This window comes from Cololabis saira, chromosome 10 (genome assembly GCF_033807715.1).
Source record: "Cololabis saira isolate AMF1-May2022 chromosome 10, fColSai1.1, whole genome shotgun sequence".
Classification (NCBI taxonomy): Eukaryota; Metazoa; Chordata; class Actinopteri; order Beloniformes; family Belonidae; genus Cololabis; species Cololabis saira.
In genome coordinates, this window is record NC_084596.1 from 41,297,788 (window position 1) to 41,322,382 (window position 24,595).

Here is a 24,595-nt window from a genome sequence, read left to right on the forward strand (position 1 = left end):
GGCTCTGCTGCGGCACGCCATGGCGCCTACCCGACCGGAGGGACCTTCTGTCCCAGCTGGGGGGTCGGATTTGGCATCCCGACCCCCGTCGCCTTCAACTCTGGGTCTGGCCACTGCAGGGCCCGACCCGTTAGTGTCAAGCTGTACTGAGCCCGTCAGGGCTACCATCTTGAACGCTCGTGCGCCCTCCACCCGCCTCCAGTATGAGTGCAAGTGGAGGAGATTCTCTGCCTGGTGTGCGGACAGGGCAGAGGACCCTATGCTTTGCCCTGTGGCCACGATCCTGGAGTTCCTTCAGTCCCTCCTGGATGATGGCCGTGCTCAGTCCACCTTAAGGGTGTACGTGGCGGCCATTTCATCATGACATGCCCTGGTCGAGAATGCCACCGTGGGGTGCCACCGGCTGGTTGCTCTCTTTCTTAGGGGGGCTCTGAGGCTGCGCCCCCCGAGGACCCCAAGGGCCCCGGTGTGGGACCTGTCTATGGTACTAGGTGCCCTCTCTTCTCCACCTTTTGAGCCCTTGGCCCAGGTGGACCTGAAGTGTCTCTCTATGAAGACGGCTTTTCTCCTCGCTATGACGTCAGCAAAGCGAGTCAGTGAGTTACATGCCCTGTCAGTCAGCGGGTACTGCCTGAGGTGGAACCCGGTTGGCTCAGGGGTTACGTTGTGGCCAAACGTGGCGTTCCTGCCCAAGGTCCTGCCACGCGATCATGCTAATCGGCCTATCCAGCTTGCCCGGTTCAACCCCGAGCCTGCGGAGGGTGGGCCAAGCCCTTTGTGCCCCGTACGGGCCCTTGCTGCTTATGTTGCTGCCACCGCGCCTGTGCGACGGTCGGAGCAGCTTTTTATCTGTCATGGTGGCCCTAACAGGGGGCGTGCTATTTCTAGACAGCGCCTGTCCCACTGGGTGGTGGACACCATCGAGCACGCCTACAGGGCCAGTGGCCGCCCCTTACCAGTGGGGGTGAGGTGCCACTCGACCAGAAGCGTTGCAGCTTCTTGGGCTGCCCTGAAGGGGGTGCCTCTGGAGGACATCTGCGCAGCAGCTTCGTGGACGTCGCCGGACACGTTCTCCAGGTTTTACCGGATCAATGTCGCCACTCCCCAACCATTGGGCGTGGTTCTACTCCCGGGTCCTTCTGCCCCTGGTCAGTGAGGTATGTGACCGGGATTCTATGTGACATTGTTGGTATTCGTCATCCAGTGCTTACAGCACCGCCTGGCGGTCAGTAGGGACGAAATAGAACGAAAGTTACGCCTGTAACTACGGTTCTATGAGTCCCGGATGACCGCCAGGCCTGCCGGTCACTCCGAATCCTCGTGCTCTCGCGAGAAGATTCTAGGAGCCAATCCCATGCTTGACCCCGGAAGATATACCCCTTCCGGGGGTCATGCAGGGGTCACGGGTGACGTGACATTGTTGGTATTGTACTCGACATGCGCATGCGCGAGGGGAGATATCCAGTGCTTACAGCACCGCCTGGCGGTCATCCGGGACTCATAGAACCGTAGTTACAGGCGTAACTTTCGTTTTACTGCTATTTCAACATTTAGAGTCATCACCAGAAAAATAACACCAGAAAAATAACTTATTTGACAATTTTCACCTGTTTCAAGTACATTTTCACTTGAAATAAGTAGAAAAATCTGCCAGTGGGACAATATTTATCTTCTCATTACAAGCTGAAAAATCTTGTTCCACTGGCAGATTTTTCTATTTATTTCAAGTGAAAATCTACTTGAAACAGGTGAAAATCTTTGTTTTTTTCCAGTGATGAGTCTTGTTTTAAGTGTAATGAGATTTTTTTACTAAAATGAGACATTTTAACTAGAAATAAGACAAATATTCTTGTTAAGATTTTGAGTTTTTGCAGTGATCCATGTTACTTATCCTGTGAAGGACAGAGTCATATTGATAAGTTCAGAAAACTGTTTTTTATTGTTGTGTTTTGATGTATTTGATGTAAGCCCAGTGGATATTTAAAGCTTACAGAAGGCTGCATTTAACTGCTGCTATGTCATTCCTGCAGTATTTCTGCAGGTGTTTTGGTCACTGCTATTATTTGTAATATATTATATTATTTGTAATCAGCACAAATTATCTGTCCCCATATGATAAAATCCAGGTGACCAGCAGGTGGCACCGTTCCTCCACGCCAGCACCACAGACAAATTAATCACTGTACAAAACAATCATTACAGGAATAGACTATTTTCAAATAAGCATGTCTAAGGGATTACATTTAATCCCTTCCAAGTGTGACATGGAATCATAAACGGCCACAGATGTGTGTTAATTGTTCCCCTGTGATGGACGTGATGAGATCCAGCGGCGAGCCAGCGGTGAGACAGCTGTGATGGCTCAGTCCGTTGTGAAGGCAGGTCTGTTTGCTCTTTGTTCCTCTAGGAAACACTGAGGGGGAAAGGGTTAGATGAACTGCAAACACTCGTCTCTGTGACACAAGACAAAGAGGATTTGGGAGCAGAGATGAGGATAGATGCAGGATTTGTGTCTGACAGGCCAGAGCCATCTCATTTCCCCTGAGGATTTCTTACAGCCGCGCTTGGCTGTCCCGCTGGAATGATCTGGTGTAAAAGCAGACATAGTTGGACTCGGCCTCTTTTCTATTACTCAAGTTGTCACAGACGGGATCCACACACAAACATGACAATAATAAAACAAGAGAAACTCCATCAAATCAAACCCTTTCACCAGGCACTATCTGCAGAGCAGCACAATGAAGATGTCTGGTAAATTATCATCTTCTAGAGAACAGCATGTGTACGTCCACAGGACAAAAATAAGACCAAATCAGGCCTCGGTGTCACAGTGAATAAAGAGGCCGATCTCAGCGGTGATCACCGGTGACACCTCCTCTGTCTCTAGTGGCACCAACCAAACAAAATAAAACATAAAAACCTTAATGGGGCTCGGTCCTACAAGGAGGCTGAGTTTAAAAACATGTCCCTGTCTTCACTTTAATCATATGTCTGCAGCGGTTTTTCTGTCTCCTGATTAAACGTCTGCTCCATCGACGGAGGGGGCCATGTGATTATGTGCTGTTCAGCGAGGGCTTTTATTTCTGCACCACGGGTTTGCTGCAGCTACAGTCTGCAGGGAGTGAAATGAACAAACAAACTCAAAACATTGAACATTGAACATTGAATACATTAAAGGGAAAATTTCAAAATCACTCGCAATCCTGTATAAATCCAGAAATGTACTGAATTCCAAGGCCTTGCATTTGATTTACTACTCATTGATTGTTCCCTATGTTACTGTGTGGAATTGTGGGGATCCACCTTTAAAACCACCTTAAATTCAATAATAAAACTTCAAAAACGAGCCATACGTATCATCAATAAGGCTGATTACTACGCTCACACAGATCCACTTTTTCTAGATTCTCATGTTATTAAATTTTATGATTTGTTTTATTATAGAATCATGCAAATTATGTTCAGAGCAAAATCAAAAATGCTCCCTGACCCAATACAGAGGTTCTTTTCAATTCAGGAGACTCCCTATAATCTCAGAGGTGTCTACAATTTTACTGTACAAAAAGCTAAAAAAGGTATGAAAAGGAGATGTGTCTCCATCACTGGAGTTAAATTCTGGAATGATGCCAACATAAATTTAAAAACATGTCATTCTCTTTTTGTTTTTAAGAAAATGGTTTGTAAAGCTATTTTTGAAGCTTATAAGTGCAATTGACTATCTGTAAATGTTTATTTGCTTTTCTATTGTTTCTTTGCCTTTTGTTGTTTTTGCTTTTCTGTTCTCTTTTTGGTTTTCTTGAGGTCGGTAGCCACAAAAAGAAAGTTGGTAATAAAGGATAGGCTTTTATACGCAGTTTGCTTCAGCCTTTTCAGTCATTGTTCAACACATTTTTGGTTTTGTATGAAATGTTAATGCTGTGCACAATGTTTTTTTGGTGTTGTTTTGTGTTGTCATGACTGAATAAACTTCATTCATTCATTCAAAACCGATCATTTTTGTGCGTTTTGCTGCTTCAGCATGCATAACATCACAAAAACCCTCAGCCCTCTTCTGTCTGGGGGTTTGCTGGTGGATCCACGTTTACAGAGACTGTAAAAACTCCCCGAGACGCTTCACAGATGACACAGCGGATCCAGTGTGTGTCTGCAAGTTTCTGAACTCGGAGTGAGAAAAAGGTTTTCGCTTAATCATCGTAGATTTTCAGAAAAAGAACGACCAATGAGACTGATTGAAGAAATAAACTCATAAACTCACAATTGTGGGTGATACGGCAGCAGCAGACACAAAGAATCACAGGGGTCTCATTAAGGCAAGGCAAGTTTATTTGTATAGCACATCAACACAAGGTTATTCAAGGTTATGCAAGACAATTAAACAGTAAATAACAAATAAAATGAAATAAAATGATCAGAAAAGAGGTAAAATAATAAGTTGTTAAAAAGTAAGGGCAGCAGAGTACAGCAGGTACATCTCATTCTTAAAATGGCAAGAATTACGTTTCTACGTACAAAGACCGGGTCAAATACAGTATTACAAAAGTAATCTGTGACAATTCGTACGGTGAATTAAACCAATTTGACAATTAAAACACTAATGCAAAGATGTGATCGTTGAGACAATCGCCTGATAACCAGAGCTTTTAAATACTATAGCTGTCGAGTTCAGTTTTCAGTTTGTTAAAAGAGCTGACAGAGAATTTTTTTTCAAATGACGACTTAATGAAATGTTCATGACATGATATCACAGATACAGTACAACAGCTCCTTTTTCAACCATGTCTTTGCAGCTCTGTTCACGGCAGCTGGTTTCAGGGGTTGGAGTCAGCAACGGCTCGAGTGCATCGCTCACTTCTGCAGGGTGGGATGTTTCCTGAGGTCGGTGATGTGCAAACCACATCCTGGATGATCTGAGTCGGTGATGTCACATAATCCTGCAAATCTCAACCACTCAACAAATAAGATCTTATAAGCTGCTCCGTTGTGTTTTCTGATTGGTGGATGTGTTCAGTGATCTCAAAGATATTAAAATTGACCTTAAAAAGACAAACCACCTCATTCAAGTTTTCTGTCCAGCAAAACAGTATTTTAGTAATAAAGAGCAGTTACTCTCCATGAGCCGATGATATACAGTATAATATCAGTGTGTGGCATGAGAAGAACCCACCAAGCCCAGGTACATTTATTTCATTTATCTGTATACAAATGGCTGTTGCACTGTTTGCCTCTTCTACCTCAGATTTGTACTTTTATTTTTTTATTCTTTTTTATTGGTTTGCACAGAATAAAAGTAACACTTGCAATGTAAATGGTAAAAAACAAATGTAATTGTAGATTTTGCACTGATTGTTAAGGCTGTGCAATGCCTTTTTTAAAAGGCACATTGTTGAATAAAAAATGGTTGAATTGTAACAGTGGTGTCGCTTTCATTTTTTTCAAACATTATTGACTGAGCTGAGGAATATTAAAAATTTTGAGTGTATTTCCCACAGATTATGAGTTGAGGAAAATAGAAAGTTTTAAGTTGTGGAAACTTAAAACAAATGTTGAGTTCTGTGAACTTATTTGGGTTAACAGTGTATGACACATTTAGGACAACTTTTGATTTCAACCTGCAATGTACTATACTGAACTGTATATTCAGATATATGTACCGGTGTATATATAAAGAACGTTTCATAAAAGTTAAAGTTAAAAATTGTATTAAAAAATTTGCATGGCATAAGTGTAGTTTTGATCCACTTCAAATGTTGACTGCTGTATTACTGTAATGTTATATAATTACATTTGATCTAGGAAGAATGATATTATGCACACTTAAAAAGATCAAAGTAGTTAGAAAATGCTGATTCACAAATATACATGTCCAGTCTAGCCGTTCAGTTTAAAAAACGGCATCACCATTAAGTCACATTGTAAATTGAAGTGAAGGATGAAGGAATAAAAATACTTGTGACAGACATTTTAACGCCTGACTGGCAAAATAAAAAACAATAATACTAGTTCACAATGACACATGGAAGCATATTCGTCTTGCAGAGAATCTTATCTTTATATATACATCACTACATGATGATACGGAAGCGTAGTGCTGCCACCCCAGAATAAAAAATATATCAGTATCACGTTATAATGTGAAAGGTTTATTGTTAGAACAATAAATTATCACGTTATAACGTGATTAGTGTGTATATTGTAATAATGAGAAAAATATCACGTTATAACAATAAACTTATCACGTTATAACGTGATAGTTTGTTAGGACAATATACTATTTATCACGTTATAACATTAGTGTGTATATTGTAATAACGTGAAAAATATCACATTATAATGTGATCAATATTATATTGTTCTAACAATAAATCATCAAGTTATAACGTGATAAGTTTGTATATTGTAATACGTGAAAAATATAACTTTTTATAACTTTTCACGTTATAACGTGAAACTGATTTTTTTCTTTTTCTGTGGTAGCAAGCAACACTACGCTTCCGTATGATGATGCTCCTTCATGAAATTAAGACAGAAATTCCTTAGATCCCTATGAAAACAAAACTTTTGACAATATCAAGGATCACATCTTCAATACACCGGTAAGCATATTATTATTGTATTAATTTATTTAACAGCAATGAGCTACCACTCTGATCATACCCCCTCCCTCAATACTCCAGGAGGAGCACAGAACGGTCATCAATGCCAAGAAACATATGAAATAAATCATTATTTCTTGCCCGCTTCACGCTCAAAAGGGGGTATCACGACTCATCATCGTGGACAGCGAGACCAAACACTTTAGAAAAACATTTCTCAAGTCAAGAACTATAGAAATGATCCCTGAAAGTATAGTCTTAACCCCCTCAGCACCCGGAAACAGAAGGTCATGCACGGACACATCCTTCTCAGTAAGGGTGCAATTCTGTTGACAAGTAGTCCCAAAACGGCAAGTTAATATACAATAAAGAATTAAAAACAAACTTTAACAATGTTATTTCGGTCTGAACGGTACAGAAACAAATACAGTAAATTAGATTGTGTTACTCTATTTGAGATTACCCACAATCCTTTGCGACTACGGTTGTGTGGATTTTAAAGTTTAAAATATATTAGGAGTGTAACCATAGACATATATACGTATATATGTCTATGGGTGTAACCATGTATCGTGCCACGGAATTTCGCGATACAAAAACGTCACGGTGACAAACTGTAGCGCGATATTGGGTTATTAATATTAATATATTGTGTTTACTAGTAACGCGCATCCTATTGGTGCAGCGGGATCACGTGACGACCGCGCCGGCCTCAGGCTGGAGCATGTGTTTGGGACTTTTTCATAGTTTACTTATTTACTTTCATTTATTTATTTAATTTTAGTTGTTAAATTTCTGGAAAAGAAAAAAGTCAAATCATACATGAGAAAAACTATTCAGTTTGTGGCAAAATATTTGTACTTGGGCAAACGCACAGCATTGTTTTGTATTTTGTCTTTTAAATAAAATACTTTTTTTTCCAGTCATATGTTCCTCATTCAAGGTTGTCAAAAAAATACTGCTATAATAGCGTATAAAAATAATAATTGAAAAAAACAACCCAGTAATTCAGGAATTCAACCATATCGTTGCTGCTTTGCTCATAGAAGATGAGAAACAGCTCTGCTCTCTGTTAAAGCCCCCAGGGTGACCACGCCTCTTTAGGGTAAAAATAAATACTGTTGAACTGATGGCAGCAGGTTGGAAACACAAGCAGCATCTTACCTCATCAAAAGATTCCCCATTTATGTTTTTACCGACTTCCTCAAAGAGTAAAGGTTAGTAAAAGTACACATTTATGTCTTCAAGCAATATGCAGAAAACATAAAAATGTGAAACCATTGGAGCTGCAGGCCGTGATGTGTACATTTGTGGTAATAATCTCTTCAGTTCTGATGTTTAAAGTCACGATCATCAAATGGGATGCTTTTTTAAAAGGACAGCGGCTAAAATCCCCCACCTGAAGATTCCTCCCAGATGTTGGGATGTGACGCCTCTGGCCACTCGGTGGCGTCGTTGGTTCACTTTGATGGAGGGAAGCTGAAGAGCAGCTCCTGCTCACAGGTACTGAAAGACTTTATACATAACGCTGATTAGGGCTGGGGATCCATTCAAATGTCAAGAATCGATTAGATTCCGATTCTTAAGATTCAGAATCGATTATCAAGATTTGATTCAATCCGATTCTATTCCGATATTGATTTGGGTTAGTGTTATTAAAACAGTTTTTTGAGCTGTTGAATGAATTATATGACTGTAGTTGTGCAACATATTAATACTAGTATTATATTGAGATTCAACAGCAAGTATTGCAGCTAATGATGCTGTAAGGACCAATCAGCTCCCAGAATGCTGATAGAACTGCAAACAGAAACATCGTGGGTCAGAATTACCAAACAGATCCAGGGCAACAGAGGACGTATTAAATCGGTTTTATTTTTTCCCACATTCCGTTTTAATTTTTTCCATTTTCGGTCTATTTCGGTTTTACATTTTTGAGAATTTGGTTTATAGCATTTTATGCAAATGTAACTCCAAGACAGTGTATAAAGTAATGAGATATAGACAATTTATGCATTTATAACTGAAAACGTTTTCATAACTTTAAACACATTTAAAGACAAAAACATGGCACCAGTTATTCTCGTGTCCAACAAAACATTCCTTTTTTGGGCATAAACAAAAAAATACCAAAAGTTGTAATGTAATGATGAAAAAAAATCAATCTTTAGACAATCAAATCGATTTTTAGGAATGAATATGAGAATCGATCTAGAATCAGAAAATAGATCTTTTCAACACAGGCGTAGTGCTGATGGTTGTGGCTCGTCAGAGCGTAGGATTGTTTACCCGACAGGCCGCCTCACCTGCCTCCCCTGAAACTGACATTGAGGCTTGTGCTACCCGTCGCTGAGGAAACGCAGCGTCATGTGTGCCTGAACTGGATAACAGAGGGAATGCACATGACATCACAGATGCGACTTCACAGCGGGTTACGAGTGTCAGAAAGACTGAGTGTCAGAAAGACTGAGTGTCAGCGTAAACTTTCAGTTTGAGCAACTGGAAAACATCTAAAATGTGAAAGAGCTGTTGTGCGATCGACTGTACTCATAGATTTAGCAAGAAATCAGAGTTATCGTTTTACAGACTGCCGAAAAAAAGCTTAAGAGAGACAAATGGTTCGCTGCAATTCACAGAAACAACTGGATTCCAGACACAGAAACGTGGATTTGTGGTTCCCATTTTGTATCAGGTAATGTTGGATTTTTGGGTAGCTAACGTTAAACGATCAAATCATAAAGTTCGGTGTCCTCATCACTTTAATTTCTACAACAAATCCTGCCTTGAAGTAGGACCAAGCATCAAGACTTTTGTATGCCTTCAAGCTTTGCTTCGTGTATTTCCCCAGTGTAGAAATTAAGTACATATAAATATCAGGAAACTGGATTGGTGGCCAAATATTAATGTCCATGGACCACTGGTTCTTGGTAACTGTACCAAATATTAATGTCCATGGACCACTGGTTCTTGGTAACTGTACCAAATATTAATGTCCATGAACCACTGGTTCTTCAGATAACTGTACGGGTCACTGTCAAGTCCAACTGCCTTTAAAATATTTACTTTAATTTCCGGCTGTTATCCCGTCTTCTCCACCAGTTGCAGCCGTTTTTGCCACTCAGTGGGAATGTGACGTCCATGCATTCCCTCTATCTAACTCTCACCTGGCTCTGTGACGTCCCAGTCCAGCGCCGAGCCGGACCTTCCTAAACGACGGTCTCAAACCCGCTTTGCCCCAGATAAGGTGGCAGGTTGTTGGAGCATTCGTTGGTAGCGACTTCAGACACCGAAATAAAAGCTCTCGCTCACACAAAGTTGGATTTGTTTTCCACAATTTAACTCCTCTGTAAAAGGTATCAGTTTATGGAACAATCTGGGTACAGAAGCCAAAGAATGCAAATCAAATATTACATTTAAAAGAATAATAAAAGCCAGTTTGATGAAAAAATATCATGATAATTGTGTAAAAGTTAGGTGGGTTTTCTTTTTTTTCTTTTTTTAGCACCATTGTCATATTTTTTTTCTTTGAATCAATAAAGAAACGACTATCTGTGTTTGATGACAGCTATTTTGTTATTTTATAACTTTGTTGTAGTTTTGGTTTGTTTTTTTAATTGCGGAATTTGTTTTTTTATTATTACATTAATTGAAATTTGATTTCTTAAGAAAAAGGGACAGATGAAATAAGCTTAGGCTGCGTCCCAATTGAACCCCTCGCCCTCGTTTTCTTCACTAACCCTAACTTTTGCGCTTTCCCGTGAAGGTAGTGGTGTCCCAATTCCTCTTTTCACCTAGGGGGAGGGGGCATAACGAGGGCTAGGGGCTGAGAATAGCCCCTACGGATCAAAGGATTTCAGATGCTGACTTGGCGAGCGAGGGGGTATGAAAATTTCCCAGAATGCTTTTCGTCGTCATTTGCGGACTGAATCAAAAAAAAAAACATGGCGGACATTTCTTATTTTTTTGTGAATAAAATCAATATTTTGAGTTAGTTTCTGCATAAAAATGAGTTTTGATTACATTTCTAGTGACAAACCAATATTTTACTTTCATAATATTCACTCAGTGAATGTACATAATCCCTTTTTTGTCAGTTGTTCGCGAAGAATCGCGCTGGAGTAAAGGCTGTAAGGTTACGCCGTAGGCTACGTAACCTACGCCGCAGGCTACGTAAGCTATGCCGTAGGCTCTGCATCGATTTGACTCGCCGACCGAAGGCAAACAGGCAGACTCGTCTCAGAGAAATAGAGAGAAATAATCCTGTGACTCGTCAGATTTGTTTTGGATGTTTCTGATATAATAGTTTTCAGAAACCACAAAGTAATCCAGCTGTTATCTGGGTAATTTACACACTTTCAGATAAAGTTGCGGAAGATCACGCCAGAATATAGGGATTTATGGTTCCGCGTTACACCAACGCAGAGCCTACGGTGTAGGTTACGTAACCTACGCCGTAGGCTCTGCGTCGATGTACGCGGCGACGCGCGCCGTACGCCGTACCCTACGCCGTACCCTACGCCGTAGGCTCTGCGTCGATTTAACGCGGACCCAAGCTCCGGAGCCGGCAGACAGAAATCTCGAAATTTCGGAGCAAATTTCTTAACAGGCGTAGCTACAACTGTTAGATTTCATCTATTAAACCAACATTTATCTTCCTAAATGATTTATTTCAGCCAGCGTAATTCTCCACAGAGCTCCAGGTTTCTCTCCCGGGACGACGGAGCAGCTTGACCCGGCGGACACGTCTGTTTTCGGGCTGTGAGCTGAGGCTGCTCCCCGGGGGCGGCGGCTCTTCTCATCTCAGAAAACATCGGGTCAAATTTCTTAACAGGCGTTATTTGGATAAACTGAGCCCCGGTTGCGGATCTTAAGGTTACCTTTATGCCTGAAAAAATATTAAAACTTAATAAAGTGGCATATTAACACCAGAAATTAAAACAGCTTTTGGCTCTCAGCTTCCTGATCAGGGTAGGGATGAAAACGAGGGGGAGTAGGAGAATGGGACAGGCACCTGGGCCAAGTGCACTAGATTTCAAGTGCCCTAAAATCTCCCCCTTCTTTTTTAGGGGTTAGGGAAGAAAAGAAGGGTGATTGAAGTTGAATTGGGATTGGGCCTTAGTCATTTTTCTGTTCCCTTTCATTCAAGGAAAGAGATTTGTTGTAATTATATTGAACTGTTTTGTTTTTCCTTTAATGAATGAAATGAAGAATAAAATAAAAAATAAAAAATGTGCAGAACAAAATTGAAGGGCACAGATGCTGGGGTTTTTTCTCAGAGTTTATATATCAATATATAGAGATATTCAAAAGTAATCCATTACAGAAAATCAAAAAAGGTGGACTCAGTTTGGTCTCAACACAGCTCCTCATCACATGTACAGTAGCTGACTGATCTCGGCTCTTATCATGAAAGAAAAAAAAAACAAGAATAAAATGAAGGTGTAAACCAAAAGGCACAAAAAAACAAAAACAAATACTTTTATTAACATCAAAGTTAGGAAATGTTGGAAAGATGTCGGCCTTTCTCAGGAGGGAGCTCCGTGTTGTATGTGCCTCAATAATGAAAGAAGGGATGCAGAAAAAGAGGATGCACAGCAAGAAACAACACAAACCAAACAAACCACTTTGGTGGAAAATTACAATCGAGGAAAAGTGTTCTTTCTTTATACAAATAAATTAATATACGTGTCAAGACTTTATCTAAAATCTTATGTACAGGTTCTCTTTTACATCGCTATATCATACATTATCAAAAAACATTATGAAAAAACATATTTACAACCCAATGAATCAAAAAGCACCCTCAAAGCTTTACCGGTGTCACACACGTTCACGCGCACACTCAACACTCACGCACGTGCATGCCTGTGCTTCCACGCAGCGCCGCACGGCCCGCACCGCGTCGTCCTCCACGCATGCACAATACAGAAGGCATTCGGAGAGAGGGTTGTGCAACAGAGAGCATACAAAACAGTTCAGATATGGCTGTGGGATGAACGTTGGCACACATGCACACAGAAGATAGAGGTGTGGGGGAATGGGAGGACGTTGTCAGGGGTGGGGGGCTGCTCCGGCTGCTCCGGCCTCCAACCCGCCCCCCGGCAGGGCAGGATACGTCAGCGCGGCTCGCCGTTTCTCCCAGACCCAGAGAGCAGCCGTCTCAGGAGGGTTTGCAGCCGGCCCAGGAGTCAGCTGCACCAAACACGAGCGATGAGCGGACGCCTCAGCAGTTACGCATGCTGTTTGTGTTTTGGGAGGGCCAATGCATTGTGTCTGTCCTCTGGAGAACAGTTTATTTGTGTTTATGTGTGCATATGTGTGCATATGTCACAGTTGAAAGCAGGTCATCAGATGAACATGTTACTCACGTTACACCACAGCTGGCTGAGAGCTGCAGCTTATTGCTCTTCTCAAACCATTTAACATCTAAAACAAGCCACAATAAAAAGAAAGCTTCTGTGTAAAATCCATCGTCTTCAACCACATTTTCTCTCTGGTCAAAAGGGGAACAAATCAAGACAAAAAAGTATGGCTCTTTTCAGTCGAGCAAAATAAAAACACAGCCTGTTCAGTGTTGAAATGTTGAGACGACTTGTCCCTGCAACCCTGAAACAAACCCATCCACCACAGATGTTCACGACACAGGACAAACTCAAGGAATGACACTTTTTTGATTGATTCTCACACCAACCTGTACAGATTGTCCCATCAGCGCGCGGGCTGTCCCAGTTTCAGAGTTCAGTCCTCCACGGCTCACCAGGAATAACTCAAAGCCCAAATTAATACATCAAGGACAAAACCGGGATCCCTCGCCGGCCCCATCACAAGACACGACACACAGCACAGACCTCACGTGAATCTCAGTGGAACAGTCCAATGGAGATGTGATCCCAGTCCATATTCCAGCTTCTGCCCCAATCAGGAGCAGGTTGGCACACTTTAATCATGTTGGGTCTCAGGGTTTACCGGAGAACAGGTACGAATTTGGTTTCTAAATGATGGTTTTTTTTTTGTCCCAGTTTATGAATAACGGTGGTTCCGAGGTGAAAGATGGCAGACGATGGCTGTGATTGGCTGCATGACTGACCGATGGTTGTCCTTCACCTAGTCCCCAGGGACGTCCCTGCGTGTGTGCGTGCGCCTGAGCGGCCGTCTTCCCCGGACGCGGGCCCGGCCGCGGGTCACTTGGCGGTGGAGAGCATGGGCTGCTCCGTGTACCAGTGCGTCCCGGGGTCGGCCATGCTGGCCCCCAGCGGCAGGGCGATGAACTGCGGGCAGGAGCCGCCCCCGGCCCCGACCACGCCCACGCCCACGCCCACGCCCTGGGGGTACGGGTGGTGGTGGTGGCCCACGCCGTCGCTCCGGCCGATGTGGATCTCGTCCTCCTCGCCCTCGCCCGTGGTCTTGCGGTAGACGGGGTTGTCGAAGTTCATGCTCTTGGTGGAGTTGCGCCGCCAGTTGCGCCACGCCACGTAGACGCCGGCGCAGACCAGGCCGAACACCACTGTGGCAACGATAGGAACTGCATGCGTTTAACACACAGCGGCGGGGACACGGGAAGGGGGGAGCGTTAACCAGGCAGAACAGGTTCATGGAATGACGGGCACAGAGGGGGCAGAGCAGGCATGCAGGGACCGAGAGGGGGGGGGATGGAGAGGTGGTGTGCAGAGGTGTCAAGTAACGAAGTACAAATACTTCCTTACCTTACTTAAGTAGAAATTTGGGTTATCTATACTTCACTGGAGTAATTATTTTTCAGACGACTTTTTACTTTTACTCCTTACATTTTCACGCAATTATCTGTACTTTTTACTCCTTACATTTTAAAAACAGCCTCGTTACTCTATTTCATTTCGGCCTTTAAAAAAAAACTATCCAGTTAAATTGCTCCATCCGGATAGAGTGAATTTGGTTGTGGTTGTTTCAGATGTTCTTGTCCAGTTTTGTTCTTACATCCGTTCCCTCAGATTCCTGCAACTAAACTTGGATGTACATTCCAATAAAGGTTAGGATAAATGATAACATGCCTCTGAAGTTTGACTTTTTGCACCATTACAATACTTATAGGACACTAGTCATCATATCTCCTGCTCTCTGAAACACATGTTAATGCTCAATAGTACACATATATGGTTCTTTAATATATTTGCATTATACTAAGATGCATTCATTTCAATGGCTTTTGTCCTTAATGGCTTTTTTCCCCCTTACATTACTTTTACTTTTATACTTTAAGTAGTTTTGAAACCAGTTCTTTTATACTTTTACTTGAGTAAAAAACTTGAGTTGATACTTCAACTTCTACAGGAGTATTTTTAAACTCTAGTATCTATACTTCTACCTGAGTAATGAATGTGAATACTGAAGACACCTCTGTAATGGACGCTATAGAAATAAAATTGAATTGAATTATTACAACAGAGGTTGTCTCTAGGATCTTTCCAGAGACCAGATCATGACCCCCGAGCAATTATTACATAAACAATGGCAGGTAAAAACTCCCCTTTAGGAGGAAGAAACCTGGAACCTCCTGCTGGAGACCAGACTAGAGACTTTAGATACATTTGGCAAAGCTCAGCCCCAGATCTGAATCATTTCATTTTTAAGTGCTTGCGGGGGCCAAATTAAAATGTTAAAAGCACATAATCACTTAGTAAATAATCCCAGTGGACCTGTGTGTAAATAAACTCCCTAATTTCATTTAGCACTTATTCATTCCACCAATAAAGCACTGACACTGGCTTCATGCTTCATTTGCACCTTCTTCTACAACCTCACCTTGTTATGCATTTAATGAGAGCGTGATGATGAAATGGCTCGTTCGGGTTCATTTACTTCACTGTTATGTCTTAGTTTAGCACGTACAATACACCTACTACACTGAAAAAAATACATCTAAGCGCATGTAAAATATAACTTATTTAAATCTGTGATATTAACAATTAAAAATTAAGTTTGTTGCTTTACATGAATACATCTAGTTTTGAACTTAATCTGCATTTGTTCAAAAAACAAGACATTGTGCATTTTGTCCTTAACAAGCAGCATTTCTGTAATCCCAGGCCACTTTTAATTTACACACAAACAACAAGCAATGATCTCGTTGTATTTTCTTTTCCTTTAACAGTTTTAATCTATTGGGCAGATTGACCAACGTTTAGATGAAACATGCTTTATTTGTTTAAGTAGAAACCACAGTAAAATATATCTTGCTTGATCTACTTTTTTTTTTTTTTTTTTTTTTTTTTTTTAAGATTTTTTTGGGCTCTAGTGGCCCTTTATTTAAGCTGCAGATATGAAAGGGGAAGAGAGAGAGAGATCGGGGATGACATGCAGCAAAGGTGCGCAGGCCGGGATTCGAACCTGCGACCGCTGCAGGAGGACTGTAGCCTCAGTATATGAGCCGCTGCTTAACCCACTGCGCCACCGAGCGGCCCATTGCTTGATCTACTTTAAAAAAATTAAGGCGACTTTTTCACATGAGATTTTTATGTAGATCAAGAAAGACTAGTCTTTGTATAAACTACTTAATTTTTAGTATGTGCAAAATTCATTTGCAAGTAAAGTCAACTCTTTCATTCATTCATTCATTCATTATCTTACCCGCTTTATCCCTTGCGGGGTCACGGGGGTCTGCTGGAGCCTATCCCAGCTTATTTTAGGTGAGAGGCAGGGGTTACACCCTGGACAGGTCACCAGTCCATCACAGGGCCACATATAGACACACAAACCATGCTCACAATCACACTCACACCTACGGACAATTTAGAATCACCAATTAACCTAATATGCATGTTTTGGACTGTGGGAGGAAGCCGGAGTACCCGGAGAAAACCCACGCAAGCACGGGGAGAACATGCAAGCTCCACACAGAAAGGCCCCTGCCGGGCCTGGGAGTCGAACCGGGGACCTTCTTGCTGTGAGGCAACAGTGCTAACCACTAAGCCACCGTGCTGCCCAAGTCAACTTAATTTTGATAAATAAAGTCAACTTAACAAAATTAAGTTGACTGTACTTGCTAAATGTATTATTTACATACACAAAAATTAAGTAGTTTATACAAAGACTAGTCTTTTTTTGATCTACATGCAAAAAGTTGCCTTAATTTCTTTAAGTAGATCAAGCACAATATTTGTATCAGTGTACAAATACGCAGGTGCAGTCCAGTGGCGTCAACGCAGGTTTGCAGCTGATTTCGGGAATAATATTCAGCTGCGATCAGCTAACTTTCTTTATCTTCTCTGTTCCTGGCTGTTTCAAAGCTCCGAAGTTGAAACTTTCCGAGATTCAACAAACGTTGGCTGCTATCAGCACGTTCCAGTCGGTGTCTGGCTGCACGCTGCAGCGCGGGAGGGATATCTGGGAGGCTGCGGGGACCGTCAACAAATTACATTCAAAACCTAATTAAAATAGTCCTATTCACAACTAGCACACATGAGCAGATGCCCCACTTATTAGGAGTTAGCATGATACAGAAAAATGGAATATATGTATTTATACCAAGGTCTGTGTGAATACTGGATTCTGATTGGCTGGCAGGTGTCCATTAAAAGTGTTAATAGACACCTAGAAAACAAGTTCGGTCAAATTGCCTGATATCTTTAGTATCATTGCGCTGGATCAACTGCCAGGTGGTAACCACGGCAATGGAGATTCAGAGAAGAAGAGCTGCTTAATGAAACGTTTATTTATTTGAATGGTTGATCATATTTGTAGCTTAATGAAACGTTTATTTATTTGAATGATTGATCATATATGTAGCTTAATAAAACGATTAAGGAAACTATCTGCGGACTTTGATTCTTTGAAACAAATCTATTTCCTGTTTGTTACTGTAGCATAGCCGAGGGGAGCTGAGCGGACTAGAATATCTCCCGTTGCTAAGTCGTATCTCTGGTCCGTCCTAGTTACTGGATAATCAACACTGTGTCCGTTGCATAACGACCTTATGGGACGGTAGTGATTGTTCCAGGTATTAGACTTTTATTAACTATTATTAAACTGAGTTATGGCTTGTTAAAACACTTTGTAACTTACCAGGTTACAACGGCTGTAGACGTTATATAGACGTCATGTATATATATATATATATATATATATATATATATATATATATATATATATATATATATATATATATGTATATGTATATATATGTGGATGGACAACAAACACAAACAGTGGCATTAGGCAGCATTACAGTAGGAAGGAAAAGTAAGTGAAACCCCTTTGTAATTAACGTGCTTTCTAAGTACATTTGCTGTAAAATGTCATTCAACCTTCGTCTACATCACAATCATTTACAAATACCATGTACTTAAGATGGTAAAGCACTTTTAGAATGTATTGTCTCTTCTGAACCGTTCAAATCCAGAGTGCTGGAAGAATAAAAAGGTAATCCGGGGTGTTTACAGCGGCTCCGTCCTGCTCTGGCAGTAACGATTCAAGTCGGGCGCGTCGGTAACTCTGGATCAGTTCTGCATGATGTTCAGGAGGCATCGTGGCCCAGTCCTCTCCGCAGAACTGCTGCACTTGCAGGACGTCTGCCGTGAACGCTCTCCTGAGGCCGTGACACAGCATCTCCACCGGATTATGGTCTGGCCTCTAACTCGCCAACTCTTCCTCAAGTCATTTCATGGTGTATTTTCTTCCACGTTAAGGGTTATTGTCCTGCTGCATCACAACCCGAGGTGTAGTAAGGTGTACTAAGCTTCAGCAGGTGCTCGCTCACATTATTAAGGCCCGAGCACTGACAGTGCGAAGGCCCTATTGTATCTGAAGGAATTGTTTTCCTCGTTTTTCTTCCGACGAAATGACGGCCTTTTTGCCCCTAAACGTGCCCCAAAAGTCACCAAATTTTGCACGCAAGCCAGGTCTGGTGATAAATTTGATATTTAATGGTTTGCATTAATGGGCGTGGCCTAATGGCTCAACAGCGCCCCCTAGAAAACTTTGTGCCTCAAGTCCCACAATACGGTTTGACGTACATGCACGAAAATCACTACACACCTGTATCATGTCGCAACTTAAAGAAAAGTCTCTTGGCGCCATGGCCGAAACCAAACAGGAAGTCGGCCATTTTCAATTAATTGTGTAATTTTGGCGCAATTTATGCCATTTCTTCAGCCACTTCTTCGCCCGAACCGTAACGTGCCCCCAGGTGTGTTATACATCAAAATGTGCGTCTCCATCTTCCGACTACGCGCATTCCGACTACGCGCATTACTTTTTCTCTTTTCTCTTTCAAAAGTGGCGACGCTAGATGCCAAAAGGCGCGCCCCCCTTCATCTGATTGGTCCATATTTGATAGTTCCTACTTTCTGCCATAACTTTTGAATGGTTTGATATAAAGACATGTGGGTGGTGTCATCGGACTCGGTTTTGAGTCCTTGAACAAAATTGGTGCAAATTAGCCCTGCCCCTTCTTCTGATTGGTCGATATTTGATAGTTCCCATTTTCTGCCATATTTATTGAATGGTTTGACATAAAGAGTCATGAGTGGTGTACTTGGACTTAGTTTTGAGTCCTTCATCTTTATGGGTGCAAATTGCATGCGCGAGGGGCCCGTTCATCGCTGCTTGCAGCTTTAATTACACTTTGTTTTTTTATGTTTGGCTTAAGGTTTTTCTCCCACTAGAGGGGTTTTTACCTGCCATTGTTTATGTAATAATTGCTCGGGTTTGCTCGGGTTTATTGGGAATTGGTGACGTCAAGTGGTCCAGACCCAGATCATGATATATCCACTTTTCTCCACATATTGGTAGGATGAGGCGTTTCTGCCCAATAGCCAATGACATGCATCCTTTCTGGACAATTAATGAGGTCCATCAGTCCCCAAAAGGTTTCACCAGCAGTCGCTACTCGTGGGTTGTAAATAATTATTTGCGTTATCGGCTTAAAACGCATCTGTGAAGAAGCTGCAGGTTAGATCCGGCAGGATCTAACCTGCATCCGGCAGGATCTAACCATTGTGTGTGATCTAACCATTCCCTCCGGCAGGAGGGTCCCCCCTTATGATCCAGGTCCTGGTCCAGGTTTCTTCCTCCTAAAGGGGAGTTTTTCTTGCCACTGTTTGGATTAAGGTTTTTCTCCCTCTAGGGGAGTTTTTACCTGCCAGTGTTTATGTCATAATTGCTCGGGGGTCATGTTCTGGTCTATGGAAAGACAACTTCTGTTGTATTAGACGCTATATAGATAAAATTGAATTGAATTGAATTTAAAAATTGAATGATATCAAACGTTATGGGACATTAGTGCTTAGTCAGTCAACTCCAAAGGGTTCACATACTTTTTCTCACTTTACTGAGGGCGACAACAACAGGGAAGCAAGCTCGGAGTGCCTTACCGATGGGGATGACCACTCCCAGAACGGCCACGGTCAGGTTCTCGCCCATCAGGAAGTTCTCTCCTCCCGCTGCCAGGACACAGGAAACAAGCAGTTAAAAGGTGTCCCGGTGAACGGGGAAGGAGCAGTCGGGATGTCAAATACGAGGAACAGAGTGGGAGATAAGCAAAGCGGCGAGAGCGGCAAAGATGGTGGACAAGAACAGAGATAAAGCGAGCCAGGAGCGGGCGGCCATGTGTGTGCGGCCGTGAGTGTTTTACAGAATGACGGAGAGAGGATGGAGGAGAGGAGATGGAAAGGCTGCACTGCTCGGCATTTTCCGCGCTGTGACTTTGCCACTAATCCCGAGCGCTGCTCCGTATTTCACGGCTCCATTAGGTGTCAGAGTCACGTTTACAGCTCATTTTCTTTAAGCGTACCTCAAAGCTCTGGCACTAATGCAGCAGCACATGCAGCCCCCTGCCCACACACGCATGTGTGAGAGGAGGTAAATCATGTTCAAGGTCACCATGTAGGGTGGATGTGCTGGAGTCTGCAGACGGGCGTAGCTGCGACTGAACCTGCCTTTGTTTACGTTACCGTTAGGGGCATTATGTCAGCGTAACCACGCCCCCATCAGTCCCCATCAGTGGTCACATTACAGCCTGGTGAATGGTTATCACTAGAGACGCACAGATCGATCGGCAACCGATCGGTATTGGCCGATATTGCCCCTATCGCAGGGGTCGGCAACCCAAAATGTTGAAAGAGCCATATTGGACCAAAAACACAAAAAACAAATATGTCTGGAGCCGCAAAAAATGAAAAGTCTTGTATCAGCCTTAGAATGAAGGCAACACATGCTGCATGTATCTACAGTATATTAGTTATAACTTTTTTTTTTCATTATGCACTTTGAGTCGAAATGTTGAGAAAAAAGTCAAAATGCCGAGAAAAAAGTTAAAATTTCGAGAAAAAAAAGTCGAAATGTCGAGATTAATGTTGAAGTACAATCTTGAGAAAAAAGTTGAAATGTTGAGAAAAAAGTCAAAATGTTGAGAAAAAGTCGAAATGTTGAGAAAAAAGTTGAAATGTCGAGGAAATAGTCAAAATTTCGAACAAAAAAGTAGAAATGTCGAGATTAATGTTGAAGTACAATCTCGAGAAAAAAATTTAAATTTCGAGAAAAAAAAGTCGAGAAAAAAGTCAAAATGTTGAGAAAAAAGTCGAAATGTTGAGAAAAAAGTTGAAATGTCGAGAAAAACTATCGAAATTACGAGATTAAAAAGGAAAGGAAAAAGGAAGAAAAAAAGAGAAAAAATAATAGAAAAAAGGAAAAAAAGAAAAAAGAAAAAAAAGAGAAAAAAAGGAAAAAGAAAGAAGAAAAGAAGAAGAAAAAAAGGTCAAACATTTTTTAAAAAGCTCCAGGGAGCCACTAGGGCGGCGCTAAAGGGCTCTAGAGCCGCGGGTTGCCGACCCCTGCTCTATCGGTTTTGATCGGAGATCGGAAAATAACAGGCTGATCCGATGACGTTTACAACAACCCGCCGCCCGTGCTGCGTTCCCACATCTCAGACCCAGGTGACCTGAGGGGGCGTGGCCGTCTCTCCAAAACATCAACACTGAAAATGGCGTCACCGGTATGGAGTTTTACAACGTCTGAAAAGAGATACCCTGAGGATGAATTTTATAAAACAATTTCAACACAAAAAAAGCTGATAGGACATTTGAAAGTTTCTCACACGAAGGAGTATATTGAGTTTTCAAAGTTGGCTGCTGCTAAGGCAGAGGAAGAAAAGGAGCAACGCCGCTAACTCAGCTGAACGTAACAGAGACCTATAAACTACAGCAGCAACAGCAGGAAAAATAAAGAAGTACATCGTAAGGTAATGGATTCATAAGCCTTGATTATCAGCCGCTTTCTGTTGTAGAAGACATCTGGTTTAAACACGTAGTTAGCTGCTTGGATCCGCGGTACGTACGCGCTGCCACATCGTAAATATTTCACTGATAAATGACCGCCGGAGTTTTACCAGACTATAGACGAATCCGGCGAAACCCGGAAGTCGAGCGGGCCGCCATCACTGCGGTGGCGGCTCCGCTCCTCCGCTCCAGCCCATAGACATATATACGTATGGATCTATTACTCCGCTCCCTGCCAGGCTCTCTTAATGTATTTGTATCATCGGAAAACTCCTGTCCCGTCACGTGCATTTGTTTTGATAGTGAATGAAGACGGGACGGACTGTCAAAACCACTTTTCTGTTTCACCAAGTGAACAGACGGAACGCAAAAAAAAGATGTTAAACTGCTGGAAAGGAACTGGAATTTACCTGGATACCTTAAACAAGGAAGCCAGGGAGCGGTATATGGAGAAAATAATGATTATTAACGGTTTGATCCATATGAAATCACTACTAGTGGAGCTCCGATGAGGATTTACTGCCGCAGTTCTGCACAACCCACGTCTTACTACCTTGTTTAGTGTTTGACAGCTGCTTTGGTAGATGTTTGACTCGCCATGTGTTTCAATAAATTAGTATAATAGTACAACATACAGTACATCTTTTTTATTACTCTTACTTCTCTTTTCTTTTTTTTTATGCTGAAGAGGCTCCGAGACATGAGCAATATTTTTGTTTTCCTCGTGAGATTATTTTTTTCTTCTGCAGCTACAAATAGAGTTAATATTTTTTCCTCAACAAACTAGTTTTATCTGCAGATTGGGGTTATGTATGTATGTATTCTGTATCATCCGGAGCTGAGATAGTTCTGCCCTTCAATTAGAGACCTGTAATTGCGTTTTTTTTCGTCATCGGACGCCAGGCGATCAATAAAATATTATTGGATACCTAAAATTAAACAAAACATACACAGGTAATATTTAATTGTGCAGACATGCCTCGTAAGGAGAGGAGGTGGAGAGAGCTATATTACAGTGTTTAATCATACACTCCCTTATCTCCCTATTCCTCTATTCTTTCCTGCTTATCGCTCAAACAAATCATTATTTATAAATTAACATCAGCATTAATTTAAGATACCTTCATTATTTATGGAAGGCCACTGTCTAACATCATCAATCCAGCTATAATGATGCTGTAGAGCGTCAGGTTACAATAACAGCGCTGCGGTGGCAGATTGACACCTGCCACCGCAGCGATGGCGCCGCCGCAAGATGGCGGCGCACACAAACCGGTCGCCGGATTCGTCTATATACAGTCCAAAGCCTCACGCAGGACGACAGTCGTGTCAGTCGCTTCACAGGTGACATTTGGAGCTCTAGTGTGAAAAGTTGTTCACAAAGCTTAATAATTCATAATTCATTTTTCATTTCAAGATTTAATTCCTTTTTCCACAGGAAAACTAAGGTTTATACTGTAGTTTACAACTTGTATCAACTTTTAGAGAGTGACATGTCTGCTGTTGTCTGTGTTGCTGCACATGTTGTACATAATTATTACCACAGGAAAGCTGAAGCTAGTAAACTACACTTAACTCTTTGTAAGAGTCTAAATCATCTCTAAGAATCTCTAGATCAGGGGTCGGCAACCCAAAATGTTGAAAGAGCCATATTGGACCAAAAACACAAAAAACAAATGTCTGGAGCCGCAAAAAATGACGGAGTCTTGTATCAGCCTTAGAATGAAGACAACACATGCTACATGTATCCATATTAGTTAGAACTGGGGGAAGATTTTTTTTTCATTAGGTACTTCGAGAAAAAAGTCGAAATGTCGAGAAAAAAGTCGAAATGTCGAGAAAAAAGTTGAAATTTCGAGAAAAAAGTCGAAATGACGAGAAAAAAGTCGAAATGTCGAGAAAAAAGTCAAAATTTTGAGAAGAAAGTCAATATCGAGATTAAAATGGACAGGAAAAAGGAAGAGAAAAAAAGGAAAAAAAGAAGAAAAAAAGAAAAAAAAGGAAAAACAGAAAAAAAAGAGAAAAGAAATACAAAGAAAAGGAAAGAAAAAAGAAGAAAAAAAGGTAAAAGTCAAAATTTTGAGAAAAAAAGCCGTCTAGAGCCGTGGGTTGCCGACCCCTGCTCAGAGGGTGAAATATTGCATATTGCCTCAGCGTGCAACAAAACAGTCAATTCATGATACTTTCTCATCTCCTAATTTTGATACCTAATAATACAATGTCAGTGTTGTACATGAGACAACAATATTGACAAATTTATGGATTTCACGCTGTGATCGGCAGATACTGATTTTGGTGATCGGCCCTCAAAATCCTGATTGGTGCAGTTATCACTGAGGGGGGAGTCTGTAAGACGCCGCGCCGGCTCTCAGGGGGGGGGGGGTTGGGGGGGGGGGGTCACCACTCACAGTGCTGCGAGATGCTGCTGTCCCCTGCAGGCGTGCTGGACAGGACGGTTGCCGTGGCGCTGGACTGGGAGCCCAGCGCCTCCGGGTCCTGGGAGGGCAGGGGCCTCGGGGTGCCGGGGGGCGCTGCGGCCTCGGGGGAGGGGGCCGTGGTCAGGTGGGTGAGGGACACTCCCTCGGAGGAGGGGGGTGACCCTTCAGCCCCCGTGGGCCCGGTGGGGGGGGGGGACCCCGATGGAAGCCATGACGTCTGCTGGGGGTCTGCCGTCGGGGCTGGAGGGCAAAGCAGAGGCTGGTTGTGTGAGGGGGGGGACCCTGAGATCGGGGGGGACCCCTACATGGACCCCGA

The 24,595-nt window shown here is 42.3% G+C and overlaps 1 protein-coding gene and 1 non-coding gene across 3 annotated transcripts in view; both read right to left on the reverse strand.

The window, feature by feature from the left end:
- Positions 1–6,638: 6,638 nt before the first annotated feature.
- LOC133453192 (small nucleolar RNA U3) lies at positions 6,639–6,853 on the reverse strand. Its single transcript, XR_009783316.1, has one exon. It is a non-coding gene; the product is annotated as a small nucleolar RNA U3 (small nucleolar RNA).
- Positions 6,854–11,859: 5,006 nt separating this feature from the next.
- LOC133453072 (low-density lipoprotein receptor-related protein 8-like) overlaps positions 11,860–24,595 on the reverse strand; it is a 196,729-nt gene continuing 183,993 nt past the window's right edge. The window contains exons 16-18 of one of the 2 annotated variants that reach the window (XM_061732927.1): positions 24,250–24,519; positions 19,940–20,008; positions 11,860–14,097 (exon numbers count right to left, since the gene is read on the reverse strand). In XM_061732927.1, coding sequence (XP_061588911.1) covers positions 13,775–14,097; positions 19,940–20,008; positions 24,250–24,519 — 662 coding nt within the window. In that variant the 3' untranslated portion in view covers positions 11,860–13,774. Of the gene's footprint in view, positions 14,116–19,939; positions 20,009–24,249; positions 24,520–24,595 lie in introns of both variants that reach the window. The other variant, XM_061732926.1, reaches the window with a different exon arrangement.